We start from the raw sequence: 25,254 nt of genomic DNA on the forward strand, positions 1-25,254 counted from the left end.
AGAAGGCTTCGGGGAATGCTGAACGTCTACAAGCCAATGCAAAAAGCACTAAGAAAAAAAGGAAGTAGGATAAATAACCAGGCAACTGAAAAGCCTCAAGTCTAACTAACTCACCAGCACATCAATAAAACAATAACGTCGTCAACCCACCATGGACTCCGAACAATGCTTTTTCTGTTGTTCTGCTAATTAGTAAAAGAAGAGATTAAGGTCTTTAATCTCACTTGCTTTCTTTTTCTCCCCTCCTTTTACCTTGAGGCTGTGTGTGTATGTGTACATATATATTCCTAAATGAACAAAGAGAAAGAACATACATCGCAATGTTGAAAGCATGAGGTGGGGTGTGAGTCTGGCTTTATTTCCAACAAGAGTGTCATCTACATGATTTCAGATTTAAATGTGCTGTGACTGCCAGGAGTCAGATGTGTGTGTGTGTGTGTTGCAGAGTAGGAGGGGAGGGGGAAAGCTGAACAGAGGATATGAATTTTAAGCAGTTTCCTGAATGAATGACACTGTATTTCCCCCTACTCTCTTTAGGATGACAATTCAGAGGAGATAACCTTCTCCTTTGAAAAGCCCTGAAGGGAAAGTTTGTTTTTACCATAACAAATGCAACAAAAGAAAAGAAGAGGGAAGCTGGGAAAAGGGTGGTGGTGAGGGGGGACAAATTAAATGTCAAACTTTCTCTCCTTACTTAGAGATAACAGCGTAGTAGGAAACCTTCCTAGAAGCTTAACATAAACGGAGTTAAACTGTTGCCAGCTGCAGTAAAGCTCTCCCTCACCTTTCTTTCTCTCTTTCAAGATATCTTTGAATGCCCTCTCCTTCATCATAAATCAGACCTGAGAGCAATTATCACTCCAGCCGGATGGCAGCGACCTGAGTGGCCACTGCTCTTCCACCATCCTAATCTGTACTTTGTCAGGTTACACTCCCCTTGATGAAATCTCACATTTCCTTGCCAATGAGCATTATCTCTCTCTTTATGACTCACTGTCTTGCAGCAGAGAGCTGTGAATCCCATTCTTCTTCAGATTTGAGCGGGTCCAATAGTTGGCTGAGCTCCCGTGTGGGGAAGCTCAGAGTATCCCAGGCGTCTGAGCTCCCATGTGGGGAATTGTAGGGCATCCCAGGGTACGGGGTCTGAGCTCCCATGTGGGGAATCATAGGGCATCCCAGGGTAGGGGGTCTGAGCTCCCATGTGAGGAATCCCCAGGCACCCCAGAGTTTGGAGTCTGAGCTTTCATTTGGGGATTCCCAGGGTGTCCCAGGGCATGGAGTCCTGCCTCAGAAACTCACCGACAGACATCTCTCAGCCCCTCACAGGTAAGGTGGCTGCAGAATCCCACGTCTGAGGGCGAGCGCGAGGTGCGGGCGCCCATCACAGCCCCAGCAGCACTTTGCTTGGCTCTTCCATCCCTTGGTGACAGATCGAGGAGGCCCTCCCAGAGAAAGGGGTGCTTTGGGGGAGTTTTTTTAGCCCACAAAGCGAATAATGAGGAGAAAGCAATGGAAGGAGCCCCAGCTTTTAGAAAGTTGCACTACAACTTTGAAGTTTCTGAGCTCTGCTCAGGTACCACAGCGAGCTCATCCTCACCTCAGCTCCCACAGCAGCACCGACCCTTTCCAACAGAGCCTTTCTCACGCGGCATGGAGTGATTTTTAAATACATTTACCCCTTTACACCCCTCTATTCTACGCTTTCCCAACAAAACCCAACACCGAACCCCAACCGACCGGCAAAACCCCCGCGCACGGCTGTCAGACGTGCAAATAAAGGACGGCAGAAAGAAGTCACACTCACCGTTGGCGGCGACACAGAGGTTTCCAGAGCCGCTTTGAACTAAGAATGAGTTAGGGACAAACTCTTCCTCAGAATCAGAGTCCGCGGGCGGCTGGGCCGCGCCGTTGCCCAGCAACCGCCCCGCGCCATCATTGGCCGGCGGCGAAGGGGGGGGGGGAGGGGGACTGCTCGGGGGGTGTGGAGGAGGCGGACGAACAGCGCAGGGGAGGACCTGAGGGCCGCAAACACACACGGACGGACACAGAGAGAGAGAGAGAGAGAAAAGAAAGAAAATAAACAACGCAGTGACACAACGCAGACAGAGAGACAAAATAAAGTCGGGCCAGGGCTCTGGGAAGGGGTGCCCGCGGTGCTTTGCCCGCTCTGGAGCACTGCGCATAGCTGCCCGCAGGCGGCTTCAATAAGGGGCACCTCCAGGACACAACCACCCCTAAGACGAAAATCCACGCTTTTGTAGGGTTTTGGCACCTGGTGCAACCCCTGGTGCGAGGCTTGCATTGCAGGCACTGCCAAGGAGGCAGAGCGCAGACGCTGGGCTGCGTTGTGCTGAAGGGAAACTTTTGTGTCGTGTTATATGAGGTATTTTCTTTTTCACGTTTCGCATCCAGATGCTCGCATCCCGTTCAGGATGGGATTTAAGCATGTCCTTGTCAAGTTTTTGAGGCAGAAAAAAAACAACAACAAAAAAAAAGCCTCACAAGGCTCGGGAAAGAGTGTAGCTGCGTGCTGTTGAAGCGCATCAACAAAGTGACAAACAGAGCAAACTCTGCACAGGTTTGTGTTGGTAAATAAATCACCACAAACGCAGCTTTCACAAGAAAGTTGTGAAACCTCAGGTAGCATTTGGCATAAAGTCACATTTGATGAAGGAGATGTTCCTGGTGACTTCAAGGAAACGGGATCAGGTGCGTGGAGATGTGATAGATCCAATTCGGAAGATGTACTGCCAGCAATTAGTGGCATTAGGGTCTTATTTGAATCGGATCTTGGATTTCCCAGATCAACTTGGAAATTGCAAACCCCAAACTGGTGAAATCAGGGAAATGCAGGGGTCAGTCCTAACACAAACTGGTAAAATCGGGGAAATGTGGAGGTCAGATATGCGCAGTGCATCAGTAAAAAGGATGGGGTCATGAACACAGACATATGTCAAAATACAGGACAATGCATTGAAACATGAATATTCCCCCTTGACACGTTCTGATATGAAAGCCATTATGATTAATTTCCCACATTTTCCCAAATTCTGAAATGTTTTCATGCAGAATTCATCAAAATGAAAGAGAAACAGCACGAGAAAACAAACATTAAAAAACGTTTCTTAAAAACAAACAAACAAAAAAAACTCACAACACCCTACACATTTTGAACATAACATAGCACACAACATAATTGCACAGTATTTTTTACTAAACACAACATGAACACTATAGGAAAGCACACAAATCGAAAACAATGAAGTGAGTTTAACATTTAAATCCCCCCAGACTGGTTCTGTTTTAAGTTTCTTTGCTCGGTCATCATTTTTGCTCATGATCAGCCCTTGGAGGTTTCCTCTCTGGCATATGCAGTTCTTATAAGTTGCAAAGTATAATCAGAGCAGAAACTGGTGTTGGAGCAAAGCCTGGGTCCAGGGCAGCCCATAGAACTGTACCTATGCTCAAAGACAAGTGACTTCCCAGAGGGGAAACCAGACCTAGTAGAGAGCCTGCTTTCTTGCATGCACATCAGTCTGTGCAGCTTTCAGACTGCATACAGTAAGACATGAACACTGTGTTTTGTTTTGTGGAGTTATCTGGGTTTCCTTTCTTCTGACATCCTTCCAGGCTGAGAAGTTCTCCTTTAGGAATGTTTTCTTTTAGGAATCTGTAGCCTACTTTACACTCCCTGACCCTTTTCACAGCACTGAGGCTGCAGCCTTTCCATTATATTAACTATAGGTAGGAGATGGAGAGAGCAAGCAAAAAAAAAAGGGAGGGGGCTGTAGGCAATGCTCCATGGTACTGTGGGAGGCCCTGAAAGACGTTCAGTAGAAGCAGAGGAAAGTCCAACAGCTAGGCTTGAGAAGACAGCTCAGGCATCAGCCATGCCACAGACATCCTGTGTTTCACAGAATTCTCGAATCCCAGAATCCTAAAATCACAGAATGCATTGGATTGGAAGGGACCTTAAAGCCTGTTTAGTTGCAGACCCCTGCCATGGGCTGGTTTCCCCCTAGATGTTTTTTTTCCCCTGAGCAGACAAGGCCCCATCCAGCCTGGCTTTGGGCACCTCCAGGGATGGGACATCCACAGCTCTCTGGGCAGCAGTGCTAGGGCCTCGATCCACCCTTTGATTAAAGGATTTCTTCCTAATATCTAATCAAAATCTCCCCTCTTTTAGTTTAAAACCATTCCCATTTCTCCTATTGCTGTCGGACTATGTAAAAAGTCAGTCTCCCTCCTGTTTATAAGCTCCCCAGAGATACTGGAAGGCCACAATGAGATCTTCTTGGAGCTTTCATAGAATCATAGAATCATAGAATGGCCTGGGTTGAAAAGGACCACAATGTTCATCTAGTTTCAACCTCCCTGCTATGTGCTACCAACCACCAGACCAGGCTGTCCAAAGCCACATCCAGCCTGGAGAAGCTTTATTTTGTTCTGTCTGGAGAAACTTTCTCTTCTCCATGCTGAACAAGCCCAGCTACCTCAGCCTTTCTATGTAGAAGGGGTGTTCTAGCCCTCTGAAACAGGCTGACAGTACACGGTTACACTATAATGAGAGTTACAGAAGGAAATTTTTGGAAAATGGTCATGCACTAATAGGAGGAAGACTACAGAAACACAGATAACGAGAGACTTCTACTACAATGCCATGAAAAAGGCAAGTGGTGCTTGCAGTTGTGGATTCAAACATATGCAGAGACTATTAATTTTGTGGTGTTCTTTGGGTGAGGACAAGATACAGGTCAGATCACGTTGTCCTTCATCCCACACACCTCTGCCCTTTTGCGGATGAGCACAGCTTTGCCGTGTCACAGGCTCTGATGTGCAAATGGCTCTGGAGATTCAGCTCTTGCTCTGCTGTGCTCTTCAAGGAGACAAGTCTACTCTGTCATTTCCACATGGTTGCAAGTTGGGATTTTGATATAGGCTTTCCTCCACCTCCCAGTATAAAATGAATAAAATGGGATAAAATGAAATTCACAAGAAAAAAAACAAAACAAAACAAAACAACAAAAGTACTCTATGAAAACTTTAAATTTTAATCAACTGCACCTCTGCAGATTGAACACGGGAAGTTCCCGTGGGCTTTCATGGTCGTTACGTGCGCTTTCAGCAGTGTGCAAGCTGACCTTTACAAGGGAAGATTCCTTAGGAATCGTGCATACTAACCACAGTACTGAGGGCTGTGCTGCTGTGAAGGGCACTGGTGCATACAACCACATTCTCTGAAAAATTCCCTCTTGGGCAAGCAATATTGGGGAGATTTTACAAGCTATTGGATGGAAGGTGCGGGATGATCAGCTCTGCTGACAACACCCAGTTAAAATGCATGAGGAGCAAAACAATTCCTTCCTTCTTAACGTGTCAGCAACTGTGTAGACAAGAGTATCTTAAGTTCTTTAAGAGAATTGCCTCCTTTTCTCTGCTTGGACAGAAAGCCAAAAATTAAATCTGACCTTTTCACAAAAAATAAACGAAGGGAGAGATGAAAGATACAAGTCTGTATCCTTCTCAGGCAAGTATCTCATTGAGTTTACTGTGACTGAAGGCCCAAGTAAAACAAGCAGGATTCGGCCCATAAACTTTCATTCCAGCTGCCAGAGCAAAATTTCTAACTGATTAGTACAAAATAAATTCACAGCAATACTGGGTTGCTATGGAACCTGGACAAGTAGGCCAAGTCACTTTGCGGTATGTGCCATTTCTCCTTCAAAGATACAAAACAGGAGGACTAGATAACACGTTCATTATGCACACTCTTGCAATTTGAAAAGTCACTCAAAGAAAAGCAAAAACGGGTTCCAAGTTTGGGCCCCTTGGCATCAATTTGTTACAATCTTATATAATATATCCACTTATAAGTGAACAGTCAAAACTATGTTTTTTGGGCTTGAGACAGGAATAATACAAAAGTTGAGTGTCTCTGAAAGAACGATCAGTTGCTTGCACAAATTTGGAGGAAAACAGAACACAACCTTGTATTTTATCTGTGTGTCAGGATTTCAGATTAAGATTAAAAATATCAAGGAAAGATATGTGACAGTCTCCAATGATTTATGAAACCGCTTAGCAAACACAAACTTTGGAACTAGGCTAACACGAAGAAAGTGTTTCCCAACTTAACCATGGAGCTCTGTGAAATTTAGGCAACCGCTTTAAATGTAACGAAGAGTCAGACCAGGGCAGACTCTGAACAGGGGAAAGTAAGACAAACAATAAACATGCCTTCAGTTTATGCTACACATTTGGCTGTAATATTTCAAAAAACTGTGTGTTTCTAGAGTTACTCTGTTATGTGGAGATTCTGGCCTTCAGAGATCAAGAGCTGATTTAAAACGGGTGTATTCATCTAGTGTGAACAGAAAGGCTGCCAGCAATACAGAACACTCAAGGAGATACTTTTAGATGAAGGACAGTAAATTTTTTTCAGAGACTATATTCTGTGGAATATGCCCATATGTTTACAATTGGACTCAAAAGAATTAGAAAAGTGTACAAATGCTGACTTCTCACGGAACAGATACCACAAGACAATGGAATTTAATAGTGGCCAATATACCCAGAGTGGTATTATCTGCAATCAATAAATCATTAATATCCTTTTTTTCCCAATGGTATCTTCTGTCAGGCTTCAGACAGGAATCTTTAAGATCTTTACAAGCACTGAGTATGTAAGCTTTGAAATTGACAGAAATCCTGGGGTCTGTTATCAGATTGGCTGATAAAACAGGATTGTCTGGGGAGCAGACTTCTACTTCTTACAGATAAGGGAACTGAGGCACAGAGAAGTCCAAATGCTTCAAAATGCTATTGCTTCCTGTATCTGTGTACTGTATTGCTAACCATCAATAAAACAGCTTAAAACACTCAGAATATTTTAAATCAGTAATTACCACTGTAAGGGAGGGATGGGGGAAGGCAAGCAGAAGTAGGATTGTCATATAGCAACGACAGTAATTATCAGGTAAGAACTTTTGGGTTAAGTCGTGCCACTGAAAATGCTTGGCCTTATCCAACTTTAAATATGAATGTCCCGTAACAATGGGACTGGTTGAACCTTAATGACAGGGGCAGCTCAAGCACTGTTACAAATAAAAGTACATCACAGCACAGGTCTGGCATTAATGTGTGGAATGGGAGTTCATAGGAAGGCTGTATAACTGCAGCAAAGTAGTGTGCTGGCTGGGTTTATTATCCTGTCAAAAGAAGGATTGTAAACAGATGCTTTTGTCTTTCTGTCTTCCCTTCTCCTTGCACAGTTGTTTTGAGGGATCTTTATTGACATCCAAACCAAATCTTATTGATCTATATTAAAATTATAGCTTGTCTTGTGCTGCAGAAAGCCATGACCTATTTACACAATGGAAACACATAGGTACCTTTATCTGGCAAAATAAGCTAATTAATAAATAAATCTAAAACTCAGGCAATTCCATCCCGCAGCGAATCTGATTGATTAGAAACCCACAAGCATGAAGAACTGCAGGGCTGAGATCTCTGTATGTGAAAGGCCTGGCTTGGTGGCAAGCAGTGGGCATTGGTTCATTGCAGTAGCATCTCCAAGATGGATTGCCAACGCGTGGGACAAGGTGGGAAGGAAGATGCCCTGCAGGATGTGAAAGGCTGTGATTGGTAGTATTTCAGAGCATCGAAGATCCTGCTGAGTTGAGGAGGGGAGTAAGATAATATCTGCCATTAACTTTTCAAAGTGAGGGAGAACATAGTATTTGAAGACAAATATTGATTACCACATGTTAAAAGACTGCTTTCTTAGCATCCATGAGACTCACTCCTTCAGAGATGAAGAAAGAAGAGATTTTCCTGGTGGACAAACATTGTTCATGCCTTTCCCTTGGCAGCATATCCTGCAGACAGCATAAAGCACTGCTAGAAAAAGAGCAAGCTGAACTAGCTTCATGGCAAAATGTGTCATTGAATCATAGGAGAAAGGAATTGTGCAGATTTATTGCTGTTCTTTAACAATAGGTGGTCACAACATTGTTAGCTCAACGGGGAATATATATATTGTGTTTAGAATTGATTAAAAAAGCAGTCTTGGAAAACTACTCGTAGTTATTTATATTTTTTGAATTTCCACCTGCACTTATGTTTATTTTATTTAATTTAATTCTGTGTGTTTGATTTATAGCTATGGAGCCGGAGGGGAAAATAAATGAAATAAAGGGGACAAATGAATATCATCTTAACAAGAAAAACCTGGGCAGCTGCCATGTCACCAAAATTAAGAAATGAATAGTTGGGCCTTGAAAATGAGAAATAATCACATGCCCTGTATGAAGACTGGCATATTGGGAAAAGGGGCCATGCAAGGTTAAGAAGAAATGAATAAATTCACTTGGACTGAAATGGAGTATGAAGAACATATGTTATGCAGACTTCACCAGCCTTGTGGGTGATTTGTGTTATTCATCCCAAGCTGTGTTTTGTTTTTTTTTTTTTCCCCTCTCCTTTGATATGAAGAGAAGCAATAGTTCTCTTCATCATTGTGCAAAGATGGGATAATTTCTATCAAGGAGGTCACAAAGTCATCGTCAGTGGGAATTCTAAAACACCCTTGTTGGGACAGGGCAGAGCATGGGCAGACCTTCCTCTGGATGGAAAACATCTAGAACAGGTGCAATCTTGCTACCTGCTTCTGTCCCAGTGCAGATTATGGACTGGGCATTTGAGCCTTTTGTAATTATTCTGCATATGAGGCAGAAGGTGAAAAGGGACGAGAAATAGCTAAGACCGCAGTTCTCTTTTTCCCAAACTCCTAAGGTTATTAACCCAATCCAAAACAGCAGAAAACAATTATCTATTGAGCAAGATGAAGAGGAGCAGGGAGGAAATTGTTCCCTGCTGAAATGCAGTTCCTCTGGGGCTAGAGGTGCTCCAGAGCAGCAAAGCAGCACTTACAATTTTTTTTTTTTGCCAACACAAGAAAATAATACGGCAGATTTTCAGAAAATTACATGGGCAATTGCCTGAGCCAGATACTCAGCTTGCTCATTTGTAGGCACAACAGTAGAAACAGATTGTGCAAGTTAGCTACACAATTTTCTGAACATACAAGGCTGAGATTGTGCTGTTATTCAAAAACAAAACCAGGTAATGTAATTTCTGAATATATGGGATATCGCTCGTATCTCTTTCCAAATCAAAGATGTACAGATCAAGAAAGAGACTCTTCTGATTGCACCAGCATAAACAATTCTAATCACCGTAGAACATTTATGTGGTTCCTTGTGAAATATTTATGCAAGTAGTTCGCATAATCTAAAGTTTTAAGGGAAGCACAAGCTCCTAATTATGGATCAGCATTACAAAAGCTCATGCAGCTTTACTCAAACTCAACTTGTAAAAGAATAATGTAATCAGTAGGAAGGCTGATGAGCTGCCCGTGAAATGGCCTCTCTCAATCTGACACTAATGCTCTATCTGATCCAAAACACCCAATATAAAGTATAACGTTCTTTGCAAATGATTACATGCAAATCTCCTAAAAGGTCCATTCTCCCATATTTGAACACCAAACTGTAGGCTTTGTAGAAATTGCTTTCTGTAAGCTTTATGCTAACAAAAAGGTTTACACTAGCCTTGCAAAACTATATAGTGATTGGCTCGGTCAAGGCAAAGCACCCTTTCTTATTGCTTTTAACCTTGCAAAGAAGTGTTAATGTGTATGGACCACTGTAATACTTTTTCACCCGCCTCAGGAAGTACCATTTATGCAAATACCATATAGTGCTGCCTTACAGACAAAAGACCAACAAATTCAAAAGCTCAGCTCATGATCACTGCTGCTTTTTGAGACCTGCACAGTGAGCCCTGGCTGATGCATATGGATGGGTATTTATGTAGAACATTACATCTGGCAAGACACGATGAGGCAAATTATGTTTATGAAGAAATAAAATGTATATCTTCGCCTGTTACTGAGAGAAGAAGAATCTCTTGAAATGAATAAAGGTTATAATTCTAGGAGAAATCCAGGAATTTTGGGGAGGAAATGAATGAATGGATAATGTGGCATTGCACAGCATAGTCACTACAGGGCTCTGTGCAGTCAGGGCAAGCACAACTCTACTTTCCAGAGGCCACTTATCCTGTCTGCAATTTGAATTGGACTGTCTTATTTCTTTTCACCGATTAGATGGAAAGCTTTGGGTTTCCTGTTGGATATTAGGAAAAAATTCTTCTTCGAAAGAGTGTTGATGCATTGGCACAGGCTTCTCAGAGAGGTGGTGGAGTCACTGTTCCTGGAGATGGTCAAGAAAAGGGCAGATGTGGCACTGAGAGACATAGTTTAGAAGGCATGGTGATGGATTAGTGGTTGGACTAGATTTTGGTGATCTTTTCCAACCTTGTTTTTATGACTCTATGATTTCATGATTGGGTGATGCTCCATCAGCTGCGTAAATGAAAGTGGCATGAACTCTGGCCTTCATATCTAGAACCTATCTGAACACAAGTCTGTCTCGCTGAGACATTTTTGTCAGTGATGTTTCATTTGCTCCATACATAATACCTGATGTCCTGTCAGGTGTGCAGATTTAGCACTTGCCTTCCAAGCCTGTAGTCAAAGATGCTGTATAGAAGCGATGCAGGCTGTCTAAAACCACAACAGCTAGAGATAAAAGTTGTAATGATGGAGAATTTTGAAGCCATGATATCTTATGCTTCTCTTGGAAGGAAACATAATCTGCCTGAATAAGGACAGTCCAAGGAAAACATGATGTTGGAGGTCTCTGGAGCGTGACAAAGAGGTATCAAAGTTATAGTACAGCGAGAATGCAAGCCATCTAGTTATAAACACCCTGGGGATGAAATTTGGGGTGAGAAGAACGTAGCCTGAATAAAGAGATCATATCTGTTCCTATTTTGGTTAAAATTACTGTTGTCTTTCTGTGCTATGTTAAAACTAATGAACTTGCTTAGCCTTTTATCCTTATTAGGACAATTTCCTCCTGTTTCTACTCTTTACCCACATTATGCTTGGATGTTTGCATCTCTAAAATTGTATGGAGGTTGTTATTTGTTATATTCTAGCCAACAACATCCTGCCAACATTCTGGGAAGACTTTTTTTTTTTTTTTTTTTTTCCAGTGAATGATTTCTAACAAAGCAGAGAGCCTCCCTTCAGCGTATAAGAGTTGTGGTTCAGAAGATTGTTCTCTCTTCAGTTAAGGAGAGAGATCAAGTTAACGTAGTGCTAAAAGATTCTTCTGAGATAGGTTCTGTAAAGATTATTTTCCACAGCACATTCCTTTTGTGAATTACCCCTGGGACCCTGGAGTTGAAAACAGAAAGGCAAATCACCTATAAAGTGTGAAGCTGCTGCAGAAGAGGAAGAGTAGCTGCACCAGAGCAATGCTGAGCCTGCTCAGTTTATGTGCTCTAGACAACAGCAGTCTCGGCAAGGTACTACGCTAAAAGGAGCTGTGCTGCATGCCAGCACCTGTGTACAAGGCTGTACTGTGAGTGTGGCAGCTTGCAGGATTCAAACTCTGTGTGTCTGTGCCCAGGTTGGTAGTAAGTGCAGTTCCTTTGCCCCTGAATCCTCCTGGGGAAGAACCCTTCAGACCTGTCATATCTGAGGCATTTGCACCCATTTGGCATCCACCTCATGCTCCCCCTGGGAAAGCATTTAAATCTTACACATATCCTGTTCCTGGCACAGTGCATTTAAAGATCAGACCTGTCCTACATCTCCCAGGGTCACTTCGGACATTTTTGGCTTATTCTGCATGTTTTTTTGAGACATAGGCTGTTTCTCTTTGTGTGATTGTGAAGGTAGCAAAACAGCAGGACTTTGTGTTTGGCCATTGGGTGCTCTTGCAATGCAAGCTGTAAGACTAAAGAAGTTGTCTGTGTTGAAGAAGCTGTAATTATCGTGGAGGAGAGCTTTCACAGCGTTCTGCAGGCAGTGAAAGGCAGAGTCCCTTTGCTACAAAGGAAAAGTGCTGTGCTTCCAGGGAGGTCAAAGTGAAGACCACACACTGAAAAAAGCTGCAAAGAAGTTATGCAGTCCTCGTTGCTCTAATCCAAAGTTTTGCCATATAAACGTGCACTTCAACATCCTTTTCCCAGAAAACTTACTGAATTCTTGCTAAGGCAAAGAGCCAAAATACAGCTATGCTTCTGTAGGTGATTCTCTTCTCTCCTGGGAAAGACTGCTAGACAAGAGGATTGCCCAAGAAGGTAGTGCAGGAATATGAATCTGTTATGCCAGGAAACAAAAAACCAAACAGAACATTTGCAGGTAAGGAACAGCAGTAACTTGCAAGAGAAAAAGAAAGAAATTGGTAGAGAAAAAGTTTTAGATTGTTGAGTGGGAATTCCCAGTCCTGCAAAAAAGGAACGATTATTTTTCCTCTGTTTTTCAGCAGACAACAAACCGACCTGCAAATATGATAACAAGACTTCAGAAAACTGTAGAGGAGTTATTGATGTTATTGTGTTTATTTTTTCTCCAAAGCCTTGACTGAGATCTTTAAAGGCACAATCTGAATACTTTAATGATTGTGCTTTGCTGACTTCTGCCCTCTGAGACAAAAAGGTTCACCTTAAGTTTGGTTCGGTTCCCTGCTCGGTAAGAAAAGCTGAAATTCTTCACGGCACTCTACAGAGTGAGGTCTCAAATAAGAGAGATAGAGGGAAGACAATTATAATTCAAAACACATACAGGGCAGGTGAGGATTATCTGTAAAAAAAACAATAACAAAACCCACTAGTTGAGGAAAGGATTCACAGTACTGTGGGTTGTAATGTAGGGCAAGATGTATCGTTCTGTTCACTTAGTCTCTCTGTTTCTCATCCTCCAGCCTCTTTTTTTTTTTTTTTTTACCAAGGTATAGTTAAAGGAAATTTTATCATCCTCAAAAAAATCCATTTTAGAAAGATGAACTCAGTATTAAAAAAAAAGTTTATTGCTTGAAAGTATAGCATACAAATCCATGTCAAAATGCGCTACAGGCTTTGCCACAACAGGGCAAACTGTTGGTCCATCTGATGTCCCATCTATTGCCCTTCCCTGGCACAACCCTGCCATGCAGCCTTCCCCTAAAGCTCTTAGTTACACCTTGTGCTCCAGGGGGAAAGGCCTTCCTGATCCAAGTCATGCAATAAAGAAAGATGACTTACAGCCTTATTTTTCTCCTGACTGTAGAGACTATGTGCCCTATGTATTCCAACTCACAGGCATTATTTTTTTTCTCATTCTAAGTGTTTGTCTCAAAAAGAACATGAACGAAGTAGTTTCACATTCTAGGTATAAAATAATCACTGCTTTCCTTTTTTAAATGTAATAGTTTTGATATTATTCCATGATAAATACTAACAGAAGCAGGGAGTCCTGCCTGTTTAGGATAAGTTGAAGCCCTTGTAGGTTATCTTGTCCATTTCTGAGGGCTACCAAGGTAGCTATTCAGAATAGCATAGAAGCCCCTGCTATAACAAATCTAATTTTAAATTCCTGGCTGATTAGGCGGGGCAGCCTGTTGGTGAGTCGTCCAGGTCCAACACCTCCCACTCTCAGGTGTACCCATGCCATGCTTTATGAGTCACTCTTCATTAGTCTGGTGAGCTGACTGAGTAGCATTGTGGTCTCTCTTGTCTCTGATTTGGATGATTACCTACCCATCCTCTTTAACAGCTTTGACCTTCTGTACACCATCCAGTATCTTATACAGCTATTTTTTTAAAGTCTTACAGTTGTTTCAAAGCAGAGGCCCTGATCTGGACGCAGGGAGCAGCCCCAGCTGCCTTTCATCAGGTTGCTGCGGAGCCCACATGTGTTTGGCCAACTGGCTGGAGTGGGAATCTCATATGGAGCAGCCCCCCAAGGCTCTGCTGCAGACGTCATAGCACTTCCATCATGCTTTAATGAGCAGCACTGGCTTCAATTTTGCCCTAATTTCTGCCTTTTGGCTATCTCTGCACACACTCATATGAGCCCCTTTTTCCCCACACTCTTTTAAATATTCTCTGCACAGATCCTGCGTACATAGAGAAGATCTTTTCCCTACCCTGGACTATGTTTCAAGCGATGCTTTTCATATTAAAAAAAATAATAATAACGGAGAAAGAAGTTAACCTAAAGCCCAGTTTTTCACAAGGCTGTATTGTAAATCTCATGGGAGAATTACACACAAAAAACCTTGTATGTATGAAACTTCCCAGCAGTATTTTATTACAGTTTTTGTATACTATTCAGTAGCCATGATATTTCTTTGGGCTGTTTCTTCAGTTTACAGCATACTTCCTTCCTGATGTCACATCCTATATCAGGATCTTATCAGCAAAAATGATAGTGAAAACTTTGCTCCGACTTCAACTCTTCAAATGTCCATTTATCACACCATTATAAAAATGCTTGGAAAAAAATGCATTTGCCAATGATTTCACTCCATCACCTGGAATAAACTCAAAGGAAGGAAGTGCTAAAAGATGACTTGGAAAAAATTAAACAAACGTAACAGCTATTGCTTATCAGTGAGAAAAAGAAGATAAAATAAGCAGGGCTTTTTGTGCTAGGATAATTATCCAGACCTTCAATTTCCTCACTTAATATATTTATTTAGACACTATAATTAAGCCATTTAATTGCTCAGTATCCTCTAAGAACTGACCTTGATGTGTATAATAAACTGATATTAGAGCAAGATGGGAAAGAATAACTAAAATGAACTTGAAAAGTCTTGAAGCAGCAGAAGCACTTCAAAATGTATGACTTTTTGGTTCCATGTATGATCAGCTGTCTTCTATTCATGAAGTGTTAAAGATCACAGAGTACGGCAAAATGAATGTAAATGATGCTGGGGAAGACTCCTGAAATCCCAGATGGCCTACCAGCTCAATCACAGGACTCCCCAGTTCTTAAGGTTTCTGTGCTTATCAAGTATCTTCCTACTTAACCTGTTGCTTCCCTGATTTTATTTTTATTTTTAATTAGGAAAGAGAATTTTCCTGGAGAGATACTAATCTTTTATCCAGCCTTCTTGGGATGGAAACTGAGAGGAAAAACCCTCCTGATTCTACCTGTACCTCATAAGGCACAGAAATAGCTAATCCCACCCAAATTAAATGGGGCCTAGAATTCCTCTTCTTAGGGAACAGCTCCAATTCCTCAGTTATTTTGGAAGGGCTTTGTGTTCTCATCACACACCCATCCTCAAAAGATGGTTTGACAGGACGAAAGTTTTTATTCTTACTGGAAGTTGTTGGAGGACACATATAGAAGACATCTAAATGTCTTCTGCCATCAAGATGGGAAAGATTCATTCTGTATATTGGCTAGTTTGGAACTTTGCTTATCACAAGGGACATCTGCCTCCTTCTGCTTCCTCTTTCACATGCAAAGTATGAAAAACAAAAATTTCCCTATATCAAAACATAGATAGACTTCCCCTATGGACTGCATTTCTCCGATCTATTGGGTATGGTCCAGATTTCAGTGGGTTGATTGTCTAATGAAATCTGCCTAAAAGTTACAATATTCATGCCAAAGAAAAGTACCAAAATTCACCTTTCTTAAGGGGGAAGGCTGATGTCACTGAGCCTTGATGCCCTGACATCCGCTGATCTGGAGTTTTTGACAGTGTTTGAGCCTGGTTTTTCAAGATTCTCATGCATCGATGCAAAGGTTTTGTTGTACTGTATAATGGCCTGGGTTGAAAAGGACCACAATGGTCATCTTGTTCCAACCCCCTGCTTTGTGCAGGGTTGCCAACCAGCAGACCAGGCTGCCCAGAGCCACATCCAGCCTGGCCTTGAATGCCTCCAGGGATGGGGCATCCACAGCCTCCTTGGGCAACCTGTTCCAGTGCCTCACCACCCTCTGTGTGAAAAACTTCCTCCTAATATCCAACCTAAACCTCCCCTGTCTCGGTTTAAAACCATTCCCCTTGTCCTGTCACTATCCACTCTTGTTAACAGCCCTTCTCCCTCCTGTTGATATGTTTCCCTCAAGTACTGGAAGGCCACAATGAGGTCTCCCTCTTCTTTAAAAAAAAAATGAGCAACTAAAATTGTGTTTTAGAGCAAATGCTTACAATTGCAAACACATATTCGTATATGGGTTATTTCAAATATACCTCAAATGGTCAACAGTTACTGGCACACAAGCTTTGCACGGAAAGAAGGAGTTGTATATTTATTGTTATTAGTTGAAATAATGCTGCTGTCTAGCCTCGTGCCTTTGGGCATAAACTAACCCACCTCACATTTGAGGATGCTGTTTTGAAAAAAGAACAACAAAAGCTCATTGCTCCCTGCCATAGGCTGGTGTACCCAGAAGCTACAATAAAACTCGTTTACATTTGGACTTCTAGCAAGGGACAGGTAAAGGTGCTATTGACAAACTGCCTTGCATCTAAAGGTTCTCCAGTGCATTGCTTATCTAGGGCTATTTCTAAGGTAGCTCTGTTTGAACCTCTTTGGTGTTGCACAGTAACTGCTGTCTTTTGCAAATTTCTTTTTATTCTTTTTATTTTCATTTTCTTTTATGCTGAAGTTGATGCAAAGATAAACATGAAAAAAAAGCATGACATTTCCTTTTTGTTGTATGCTTGTGATTGTTATTATGCACGTCCCCAAGGTAGCTCAGCCACCACCTGGCACTGTTTGCACATTCTGGCCTTTCCATCAATGAAAGCTCTGGAATCTGGGAGCAATAGAGCTACTTTGTAATCAAAGTGGTCATTCCGGTGTGAACATTAAAAGTCCTGACACATTCACACAAAAGGGCTCTGGTAGCCATTATTCCATCCCATTTACCCTGCAAAAGTATACACACTCATACAAGCTCTGTTACAAACTCTGAGCAATTTCTCTAAACTTGCACTTAGCTGTGAAGTCTGCTGCTTCTATTACAGAATTGAAAAAAGCTTGTCTATTTTTTTTTTCCAAGTATATTACTTGTAATAAAAGATACTACCTGTGTCTACAAGTGTTTTTTTGACTAACTCCTTAGATTATTACACCTACAAAAATATGCCACGAGGCATATATTTCAAGATCTCAAATGGCATACAGATGCTTGCTGGCTCACTTTGAGAAACAGTGTTCTACTACTAAATTGATTTTATAACTGTGTTAGTAACAGTTATAATCATTTAAAGCTCTTTGGGTAGTAAAGCACCAAACAGATTTATCCACATCCTCCCATTTTGCTGGGGAACGCTCACTCACCTCCATAATAAAAAGATGTGAAAACCTGATGTGGGTGACATGAAATAGCCCTATTATTTAAAATTTAAGAATATCTACAACAAGTCTCGAACAGCACAGATAAAAAGAGAACCTGAATGTGTACAATTATAGGAAGATCTATACTTTGTACACAGATTTAATTTTTAACCTTTGTGTTAAATAAACGAAGCCAACCGTATGACCCTGTAAATGTAGTCAGCAGAAGCAAAGGCCAAATGGATCACTAAGTGGAGAGGTGAAGGCTGGAAACACAAAGAACACAGTAGCAGAAGAAATTAAGTCAGTGCTGTGAAAAGAGTGGGGAATGCCACTGTGAACTGCCAGAGAAAGCTCAGAGAATATGGAGAAGGGACCTGGAGATGGGGAGTTTTACATGACGTTGCAAAATGTGACATGCAGACAGAGATTAATGATATGGTGGGGATTAACTTGGCCATCGGACTTGCAGGATGCAAAGTTTTAGCATCTGCAAATACTTTTGTCTGGTTTATTCTGTAAAACATACATGGCATTATCAGAAAACGTGTCATGGGGAAACAGCCTTCTGCTGCTGTGGCTTGTGAGCAAACTCAGGTAGCAGAGTAGAGATAGGTCTGTGGCTGCAAATCTCCACAGCAACAGACATATCTGCTGGTTTAGTCACTGCTAGTTCAGATGTGGAAAGTGCATTTTATTTAGAGAAAGTTCAGTTTAGAGGAAACCCCAGTCATGAGTAGAGGTTGATCTGGCAGAAAACAGCTCTGTGGAGGAGAAGCTGGAGGGCCTGGTGGCCACCAAGTTGGTCATAAGCCAGCAGTGTGCCTTTTGACCAACAGGCCAATGGTGTCCCGGCTGCACGAGGACGGGCATTGCCAGCAGGTGGATGGAGCTGAGCCTTGCCCTCTACTCAGCCCTGGTGAGGCCCTACCTGCAGTGATGGGTGCAGTTCTGGGCCCCCAATGAAATGGAGAAAGTCCAGCAGAAGGCTGCTAAAATGGTGAACAGTTTGGAGCAGCTCTGCTGTGAAGAGAAGCTGAAATAGGTTTACTTAAAATAATTTCAACTCTGTACAGTCATGGTAAGAATTAGTGCTGGTTTTTGTGAAATAAAAATAATTCAAGATCAGCTTTTGCTGTGGGCAAAGGCCAGATGGAGGAACAAGAAAGGTTTTACGATTTGTTCTGTTCTCCTTTCTTATTTGCTGTTGCTGTGATGCTGTGAAGTCATCCAGGAGATGGATCAATGAATACCTTCTTTAAACTTCTCGTTTTATCCTTCCCAATGGGACAAGGTGGTTGCTAAACCATATAATGGAAAACTGGGCTGGAAGAGTGATTTCTGTACCCCTCACTGATGAAACCGGAATTATAGTTCTTAGAGCAGTACTTCTCAAACTATTATATTTTCCCAATCTCATTTGTTCATTAATTCACTGATCCTTTTCAGCATGGCTGCTACCAAAATCCATAAAGAAATGATCCATCTAGCAAACTGCACATTGCTGTAGAGGCTGGAATTACTCCCTTTAGATCCCTGACAGGTGATATGCACATGCCCTTGAGCAAGAGGTTTTTTTGCAAATCCCTGCTGCATTATGCAAATCTCTAGAACTGATTAGAACATCTTACGAATAACAGTAGCTTCTTGTGCCACCTGTTCACCAAAGCCATGGAAGCCACTGGGAAAAAGTCAGGAATGGATTTTCTAAAGCTGTTTGGAAGTTGCATTGTATCTGACAAATTCTTTGATAGAAGTGAATGTGCTTCCTAGAGGATGAAACTAGTGAGCAGTAAGGCTTCCAGGCCAAAATCTTGCAGCAGATCAGATAAGAGAACACGTGTGCCTTTTCGCTGGTTTCGCTGTTAAGGTTGCATCCACTGAATCATCCCATTTGCTTAAGGAACTTTACTAGCAGTGTACTATCAGAAAGAATGGCATCATAACCAGAAAGAAAGCAAATGAAGCCAATCTACCTCCCAAAACTTGATGTTTAATGGGAATCTGTAATGAATAGCTGCGTTTTGTTAAAGGTCTGTTTTAATAAAACCGCTCTCTATTGCAAAAGGGAAAAGGAATGAAATTGAACACTAATAACCCCAGCTTATCGGCTATTCTGTAAAATCCTATTTATGAGCCCATGGATGCTAATTAACTGTCTTGCAATGTCAGACAAAACTACATTATTCCCAAATGAAAGAGCATGGAAAGTGTTAAAGAAGACACCACACCGATTAATGTCTAAGCCAGGTGTTTTGTGTACCCAGACTCTTCCCGTCTAACTTTTCTTCATTATTTTCCTTTTCTTTATAAGGCTCCTGTGAACTCTCTCTACAGCAATTTTTGTTCTTTCCTAAAAGACCACAAGTTGGCAATAGCACAATGAGCCTCTGAGATCATCCCAGAGCCTGAACTTGCCAGAAACCAAGCAGAAGCAATTGTGAATAATAAAATGGAATGAGTGCATTTGTGATTGACTTTTGAGAAAAGACATTATCTCGTAATATGGCTGAAAATTCATAGGATGATAGAGTCATAGAATCATTTGAGTTTGAAGAGACCTTTAAAGGCCATCTGGTCCAACTCCCTCGCAATGAACAGGGACACCACAGCTCCATCAGGTACTCAGAGCACCATCCTGCCTGACCTTGAATACTTCCAGGGATGGTGCACACACTACCTCACCAGGAAACCTGTGCCAGTGCCTCACTGCCCTTACTGTAAGGAACTTCCTCATGTCCCATTTAAATCTCCCCTCTTTCAGTTTAAAACATTTCACCTTGTCCTACCACAACACCCCTGCTATAAAAATCTGTCCCCTTCTTTCTTACAGCCCCCCTTTAGATACTGAAAGGCTGCTCTCAGGTCTCCCCAGAGCCTTCTCTTCTCTGGACTGAAGAACCCCAGCTCTCAGCCTGTCCTCACAGGTGGGGTGTTCCACCCCTTGGATCATTTTTGTGATCCTAATTCTCTTGGCTGTGCAAAGGTACATTTGTGAACAACCCCCCTTAACTGAATGCATGTCCCTATGGAAATAAAGTTTGCCCAGTTTGAGTAGAGAAAAAACCTGGCTTGTTTGGATGAGATATGTTGCAAGATATGTTGCAATGAAGCATGCCACTGTTTTTATGCCCTTACCTATTAGTTTTTACATTAAAACCCACATCACTTGTCAAGAGCTATGAGCCATGTTGGTGCAGAAAACAACTGTAGGTTACGATCACCCCTTTGTTCCATTAGATAGATGGCTTTTCTATGGTGTATCCTATCTGGCGAAAATATCAGGAGGGTAATTTATCTCCAAATTATGGCTATTAGTAATTAATAATCTTTCGCTCTGGACTTGAGTGCCCTTTTTAAAGAAGCAGTTTAAATTCAAGAAAAGAAAAAAGAAAACAGAGGAAGAAAATACTGATCCTCTACAAAGGAATATGTTTTTGCCTTAAATTTGCAGTAACAACTACAAAAAGACTCAAAAAAAAAAACAAAAACCCTACAGTGGACTCAAAGTAGTGTCCAAACGATGTACACCAACTTCTGCTGTATGTGAGGATAGAACACTTTCCCATCACAGCAGTGGGAAGCCTGTGACCTACCCAAGGGTTGCCAAAACCAGGTCATCTCAGTGATAAACTGCTCAGGGCTGCATTTCCATCCTGAAAAGTTTCCTGATGAAGTGAGAAAGAAAATGTCCGGCCTCTGTAGATACGATGTTTCTTAAAACCTTGATCAAAATCAAATGTCTCCCTCCCTTTAGTAGGAACGTTAAACAGAAGCAGCTGTGCTAGGGCCATGTAGGCTGGCAGGGTGACCTCCAGGGCTGGTACCTGCTCACCGGCAATTACACAGCGATAGCTGTTGATCATACAGAAAGTGAATCCAACACCTTGTAGGAAATACCTTGGAGGAAACAGTCTCATGGTGAAATGCAGCTCTGCTTTTTTTTTTTTTTTTTTTTTTTTGTGGGTGAATGTTAGCGTTCATAAAAATAAATTACTACCATGACGGACAAGAAACAGGCATCGTTTCTGTGCAGATTTTGTGCAGACTATTCCAGGTGAGACATCTCTGTTGTGGGTGATTGTCTCACTTGCACATTCTTGGCTTGAACTTTTTCTTTTGTTAAGAGAGACCTGTTTGAAACTGTCCCAAACTTGTGGAGAAGGACAACTTATTGTACTGTATTTTATTTTTTAATTAAAAAAAGGAAGAAGCAAAAACAGAATGGTGTCTGCTAAAATGATCCCTGTGTTTGGGCTGCCTTGTTTTCCTGATGGTAGACAATTTTGGGGCTATTGAAGAAGGCAGGGAGCCTAGTCAGCCTGGCTGGGAAGGTTAAGTGAGGAAAACATTGTTTTGCAATATTTGTTTTTTCTCATCTGAAAATCTGGGAGCTTATCTAAAGAACAGTGGCAACTTCACTTTCAGATCAACCAATCGCTTCCTTCTCAGGTTCGCTGTATGTGATTTTAAGCTCTGTCTAATTGAGACTGCCTTATCTGTGTTATTCTTAGAAACCAGAAGTTAATCCATAAGAGCCACAAGTTTATCTTTCTTCTTTCTATCCTCATCTTGACTCAAAAAAAACCCATGCCATCACTCTGCTCTGCCTCATTTATCAAAATAATATTGCAGCTAATCCTTCTGGAGGAACATGGTGTGAGACAGGCAGGGCAGAACACCCACATTCCCAGAGCTTTTTGAGAGAAGGAGGTCTGGATGTCTGTTCTTTGTCCCTATAGTGCCAAGGAGTTTGGTTGCATGGTTGGGATGACCATATGATAACACAGTGTCATAGGAGAGCTTAAAAGCCTGAACGCTCTCCAAATCACCACTCAGGGAGGAAAACCAGAAATGTTCACCTGCAAGACTAAGACATGATCCTTATTCCACCACTGTCTTACCATACCCTGTCCTGTTTTGTGATTTAACACCAAATCAGCAGTTTCCAGAACTGTCAGCATCGATCATCACGCCCAGATTACCTACATAGAAAAGCCATCTTGCTCTCCCCACATCCCAGAATATTCAAATCTGAGTCAAATGCCCACATGGTAAATGAGTGTATTAGTGTAAAGGTTCCCCTGGAGAACTGAGGGCTGAGTTTATTTGCAGAACAGGTGAGGTCTGCTATTGAGGTTACATGAGAGAATGGGATATTTGCAGAAAACATGTTTAAATAGTTCTGGTTCAGTGAATGCAGGTTCCTATTGAGTCCTCTAACAGAGTTGTATAATGGGTGCTAGAAAGTTAATTACTTGGCCAGGTTTAGGTACAACTTTAACCCCAGGTAGAAAGCTTTCTGAAGCAATTGTTTGGCTTCCTGAGTATAAACACTGAGCAAGCAAGGAGTTTTCTGCCTCAGACTGTATTTCCTTCTGAATTTTCTTGTTCAGACTTTTTGTTTCTTTTAGTCACGTGGAAGCAACAAAACCAAACAGCTCACAGCAATGTGCACTTGTATACCACGCACATCCAAAGCTCAGCTCAAGTCTCCAAATACCAGACAAAAGACCTATGCACCTGAATTAGCTTATTCCCAAAACTCAAGCTCTTGCATTTCAATTATGCCACAGAAAGTGATGTTTTCATCTGCACCCAAACCTACCAAAATACACATGGTGGCCCTCTGAAGGAGTGGCATGGTTAAAAAGCATTTTGGGGGGAAACTGCTCTATTGATATGGTGGGAAATACATGAACTTCAATGTGAGCCAAGTCCTGAAGCACAAAAAGTGATTTAAGATCAGTGAATTGGACAATGTTGTTGATCCCTGGAGCAAAGAGGATAGCTTCAAAAGAGCAACAACTATATGAGCGGCCCAAACATGAGTTGATGGTTCACAGAATCAGAGGCATTAGGAATGGAAAAGACCTACAGGGTGAACTGTGATTATTCTGCTTCGGTGCTCTGTCCTGTGCTTCTAACTGGACACAGACTTCTCTGACCCAAATGCAGATTTTGAGTGTTGCATAATCAATTTGATTTAGGGTCCTCAGTCACTTGCAGAAGGAAAATTTGAAACGTGTGGATATGCTCATGCAAAGTCATTACTATCCCCTTCCCTTCCCTTCCCTTCCCTTCCCTTCCCTTCCCTTCCCTTCCCTTCCCTTCCCTTCCCTTCCCTTCCCTTCCCTTCCCTTCCCTTCCCTTCCCTTCCCTTCCCTTCCCTTCCCTTCCCTTCCCTTCCCTTCCCTTCCCTTCCCTTCCCTTCCCTTCCCTTCCCTTCCCTTCCCTTCCCTTCCCTTCCCTTCCCTTCCCTTCCCTTCCCTTCCCTTCCCTTCCCTTCCCTTCCCTTCCCTTTCCTGGGTTTAAAATAGCAGCATGCATTAAACTACCTACAAGGCCAAAGAAATACTCTTTTCTGGAAGGAAAAGACTTTCTTTCTATTACATTTGAAACAGGTGCATACAATGCGGGGATTTACAACAAATACAAATCCACTAAACAAAAGTAGTTGCTACACCAACTGAATGTGGAGGGCAGATCCTCTCCCTCCCCTCTACCTCATGGTAGAAACAGTATTTAAAAAAAAAAAAGAAAAGAAAAAGATGATGTTACAGGAGTAGGAATTTACTCTAAGTTATTCTTATGGAATCAGGGATGAGGGGAGGAAAGAAGGGCAGGAGAATGTGAACAACTCCTAACACAGCACTTTCCTCTACGGCATTTTGAGGCAATCAGCTTGCAAAATTAGAGAGGAATCTCAGGAGAGGTACCTCTGATGGGAAATCTGAGCTTTCCTCCAATTTGACAGACCCCAGTCTCTGCAAGTTGGGCTTCAGCCTCTCCTCCAAGTCCATTCCACCATGGGAACATTTGCAGATTAGCCTGGCGGCTGTGCAACGTGCTCAGAAATGAAGGCATGAGCAGGGAGCAGGGGTACAAAGCTTCACAGCCAGCCCGAATGAATAACTGTCTTAGCTGTGCATCGAGAGCAGAAAGAAAGAAATGAAATAAAATCCAAAAACAGAACACAAGATTTCATTTCCATGCTCCTGAAGATCCTGATTGTATTATGGTGGCTACATTCTTCCTGCCGGGTGAGCTCGCTTCCCTTCCTAGCCTTGCTTAAACCTGCACTGCTTCCCAAACAGACTGATCTCAAGAATCCTGGGGCTTTGTATTCTCCCTGTTCTGTGTCAGTAAATGTATTAACACAGCCTTAGCAAGAAGATGTGAGTTTGTCCTATCCAGGTGCTGAACCCATGAGAAGCAGTTTAGCAATGCTGGCACAATGGTGAAATAAAGCTAATTTGATTTAATTTGGAGACCTCCCTTTTTCTGCGGTTTAACAGGTTAACCTCAGCCCTGCAGTGCATGGCTGCACAGCTTGAAGGTTTACAGCAAATACGCATGGGGTTGGCAAGGAACTGGATTGTGGGAGCCCATTCAAGCACCCGGGGCAGTGTATTTACTATCTCTGAAGCTGTTTAAATTTTCTTTGGACAGAAGCCTTTTGAGTGGGAAGGAGACTTGGGAAAGATACTAATTAGAAACTTGCTAAACTGCCTAACAGATGAGAAATGTCATGGCATTGACAACTAGAGGTGAAAAACACCGTTTGCATCTTGTTTATCCCTTCCTACCTGAGATCTGCCATGACCCTCTCCTCATGCATTTTCACATGCATTACTCTGATGGGCTTTAAATTACCCAAGTGATAAGGTCTGTGCGCCATGCAATATGCTGTACAGCGAATGCAATGGCTTTTTGAATGAGCGTTTGTACTCTAGATAGATCGATAATCATAGTATTGATGATGTAGATGAGGAGGTAGTAGAGTACGACTCTCGTTTTATCACGCTGGCCTGTAATCAGATGGAACCTTAATTCTCATTAAAAGCAGCAGCAGAATGCTGTACGCAAGGTACTTAAATGCTGCCATAAAGGAGAGCAGCTGTCCAAGTGCTGCTGGGATGTATACCAAAAGATGTTTCAGTCACCGTGGAGAATTCCTAACGAAGGCTGGACTGTTTGCTGAAGAAGTTCACATCTCTTTCAGAATCACCTGCCTAATGAGTCCAGCTTGAGGGGAGAAGCAGAAGAGAT

At 42.1% G+C, this 25,254-nt stretch overlaps 1 protein-coding gene across 1 annotated transcript in view; it reads right to left on the bottom strand.

Annotated features, from left to right (window-relative positions):
• TENM4 (teneurin transmembrane protein 4) overlaps positions 1–25,254 on the bottom strand; it is a gene marked incomplete at both ends in the record, with an annotated part of 343,507 nt that overhangs the window by 256,897 nt on the left and 61,356 nt on the right. The window contains 2 exon segments of the mRNA XM_079539492.1: positions 1,805–1,958; positions 1,960–2,015. Coding sequence (XP_079395618.1) covers positions 1,805–1,958; positions 1,960–2,015 — 210 coding nt within the window.

This window comes from Tetrao urogallus (assembly GCF_951394365.1).
Source record: "Tetrao urogallus genome assembly, chromosome: 1".
NCBI classification, from domain to species: Eukaryota; Metazoa; Chordata; class Aves; order Galliformes; family Phasianidae; genus Tetrao; species Tetrao urogallus.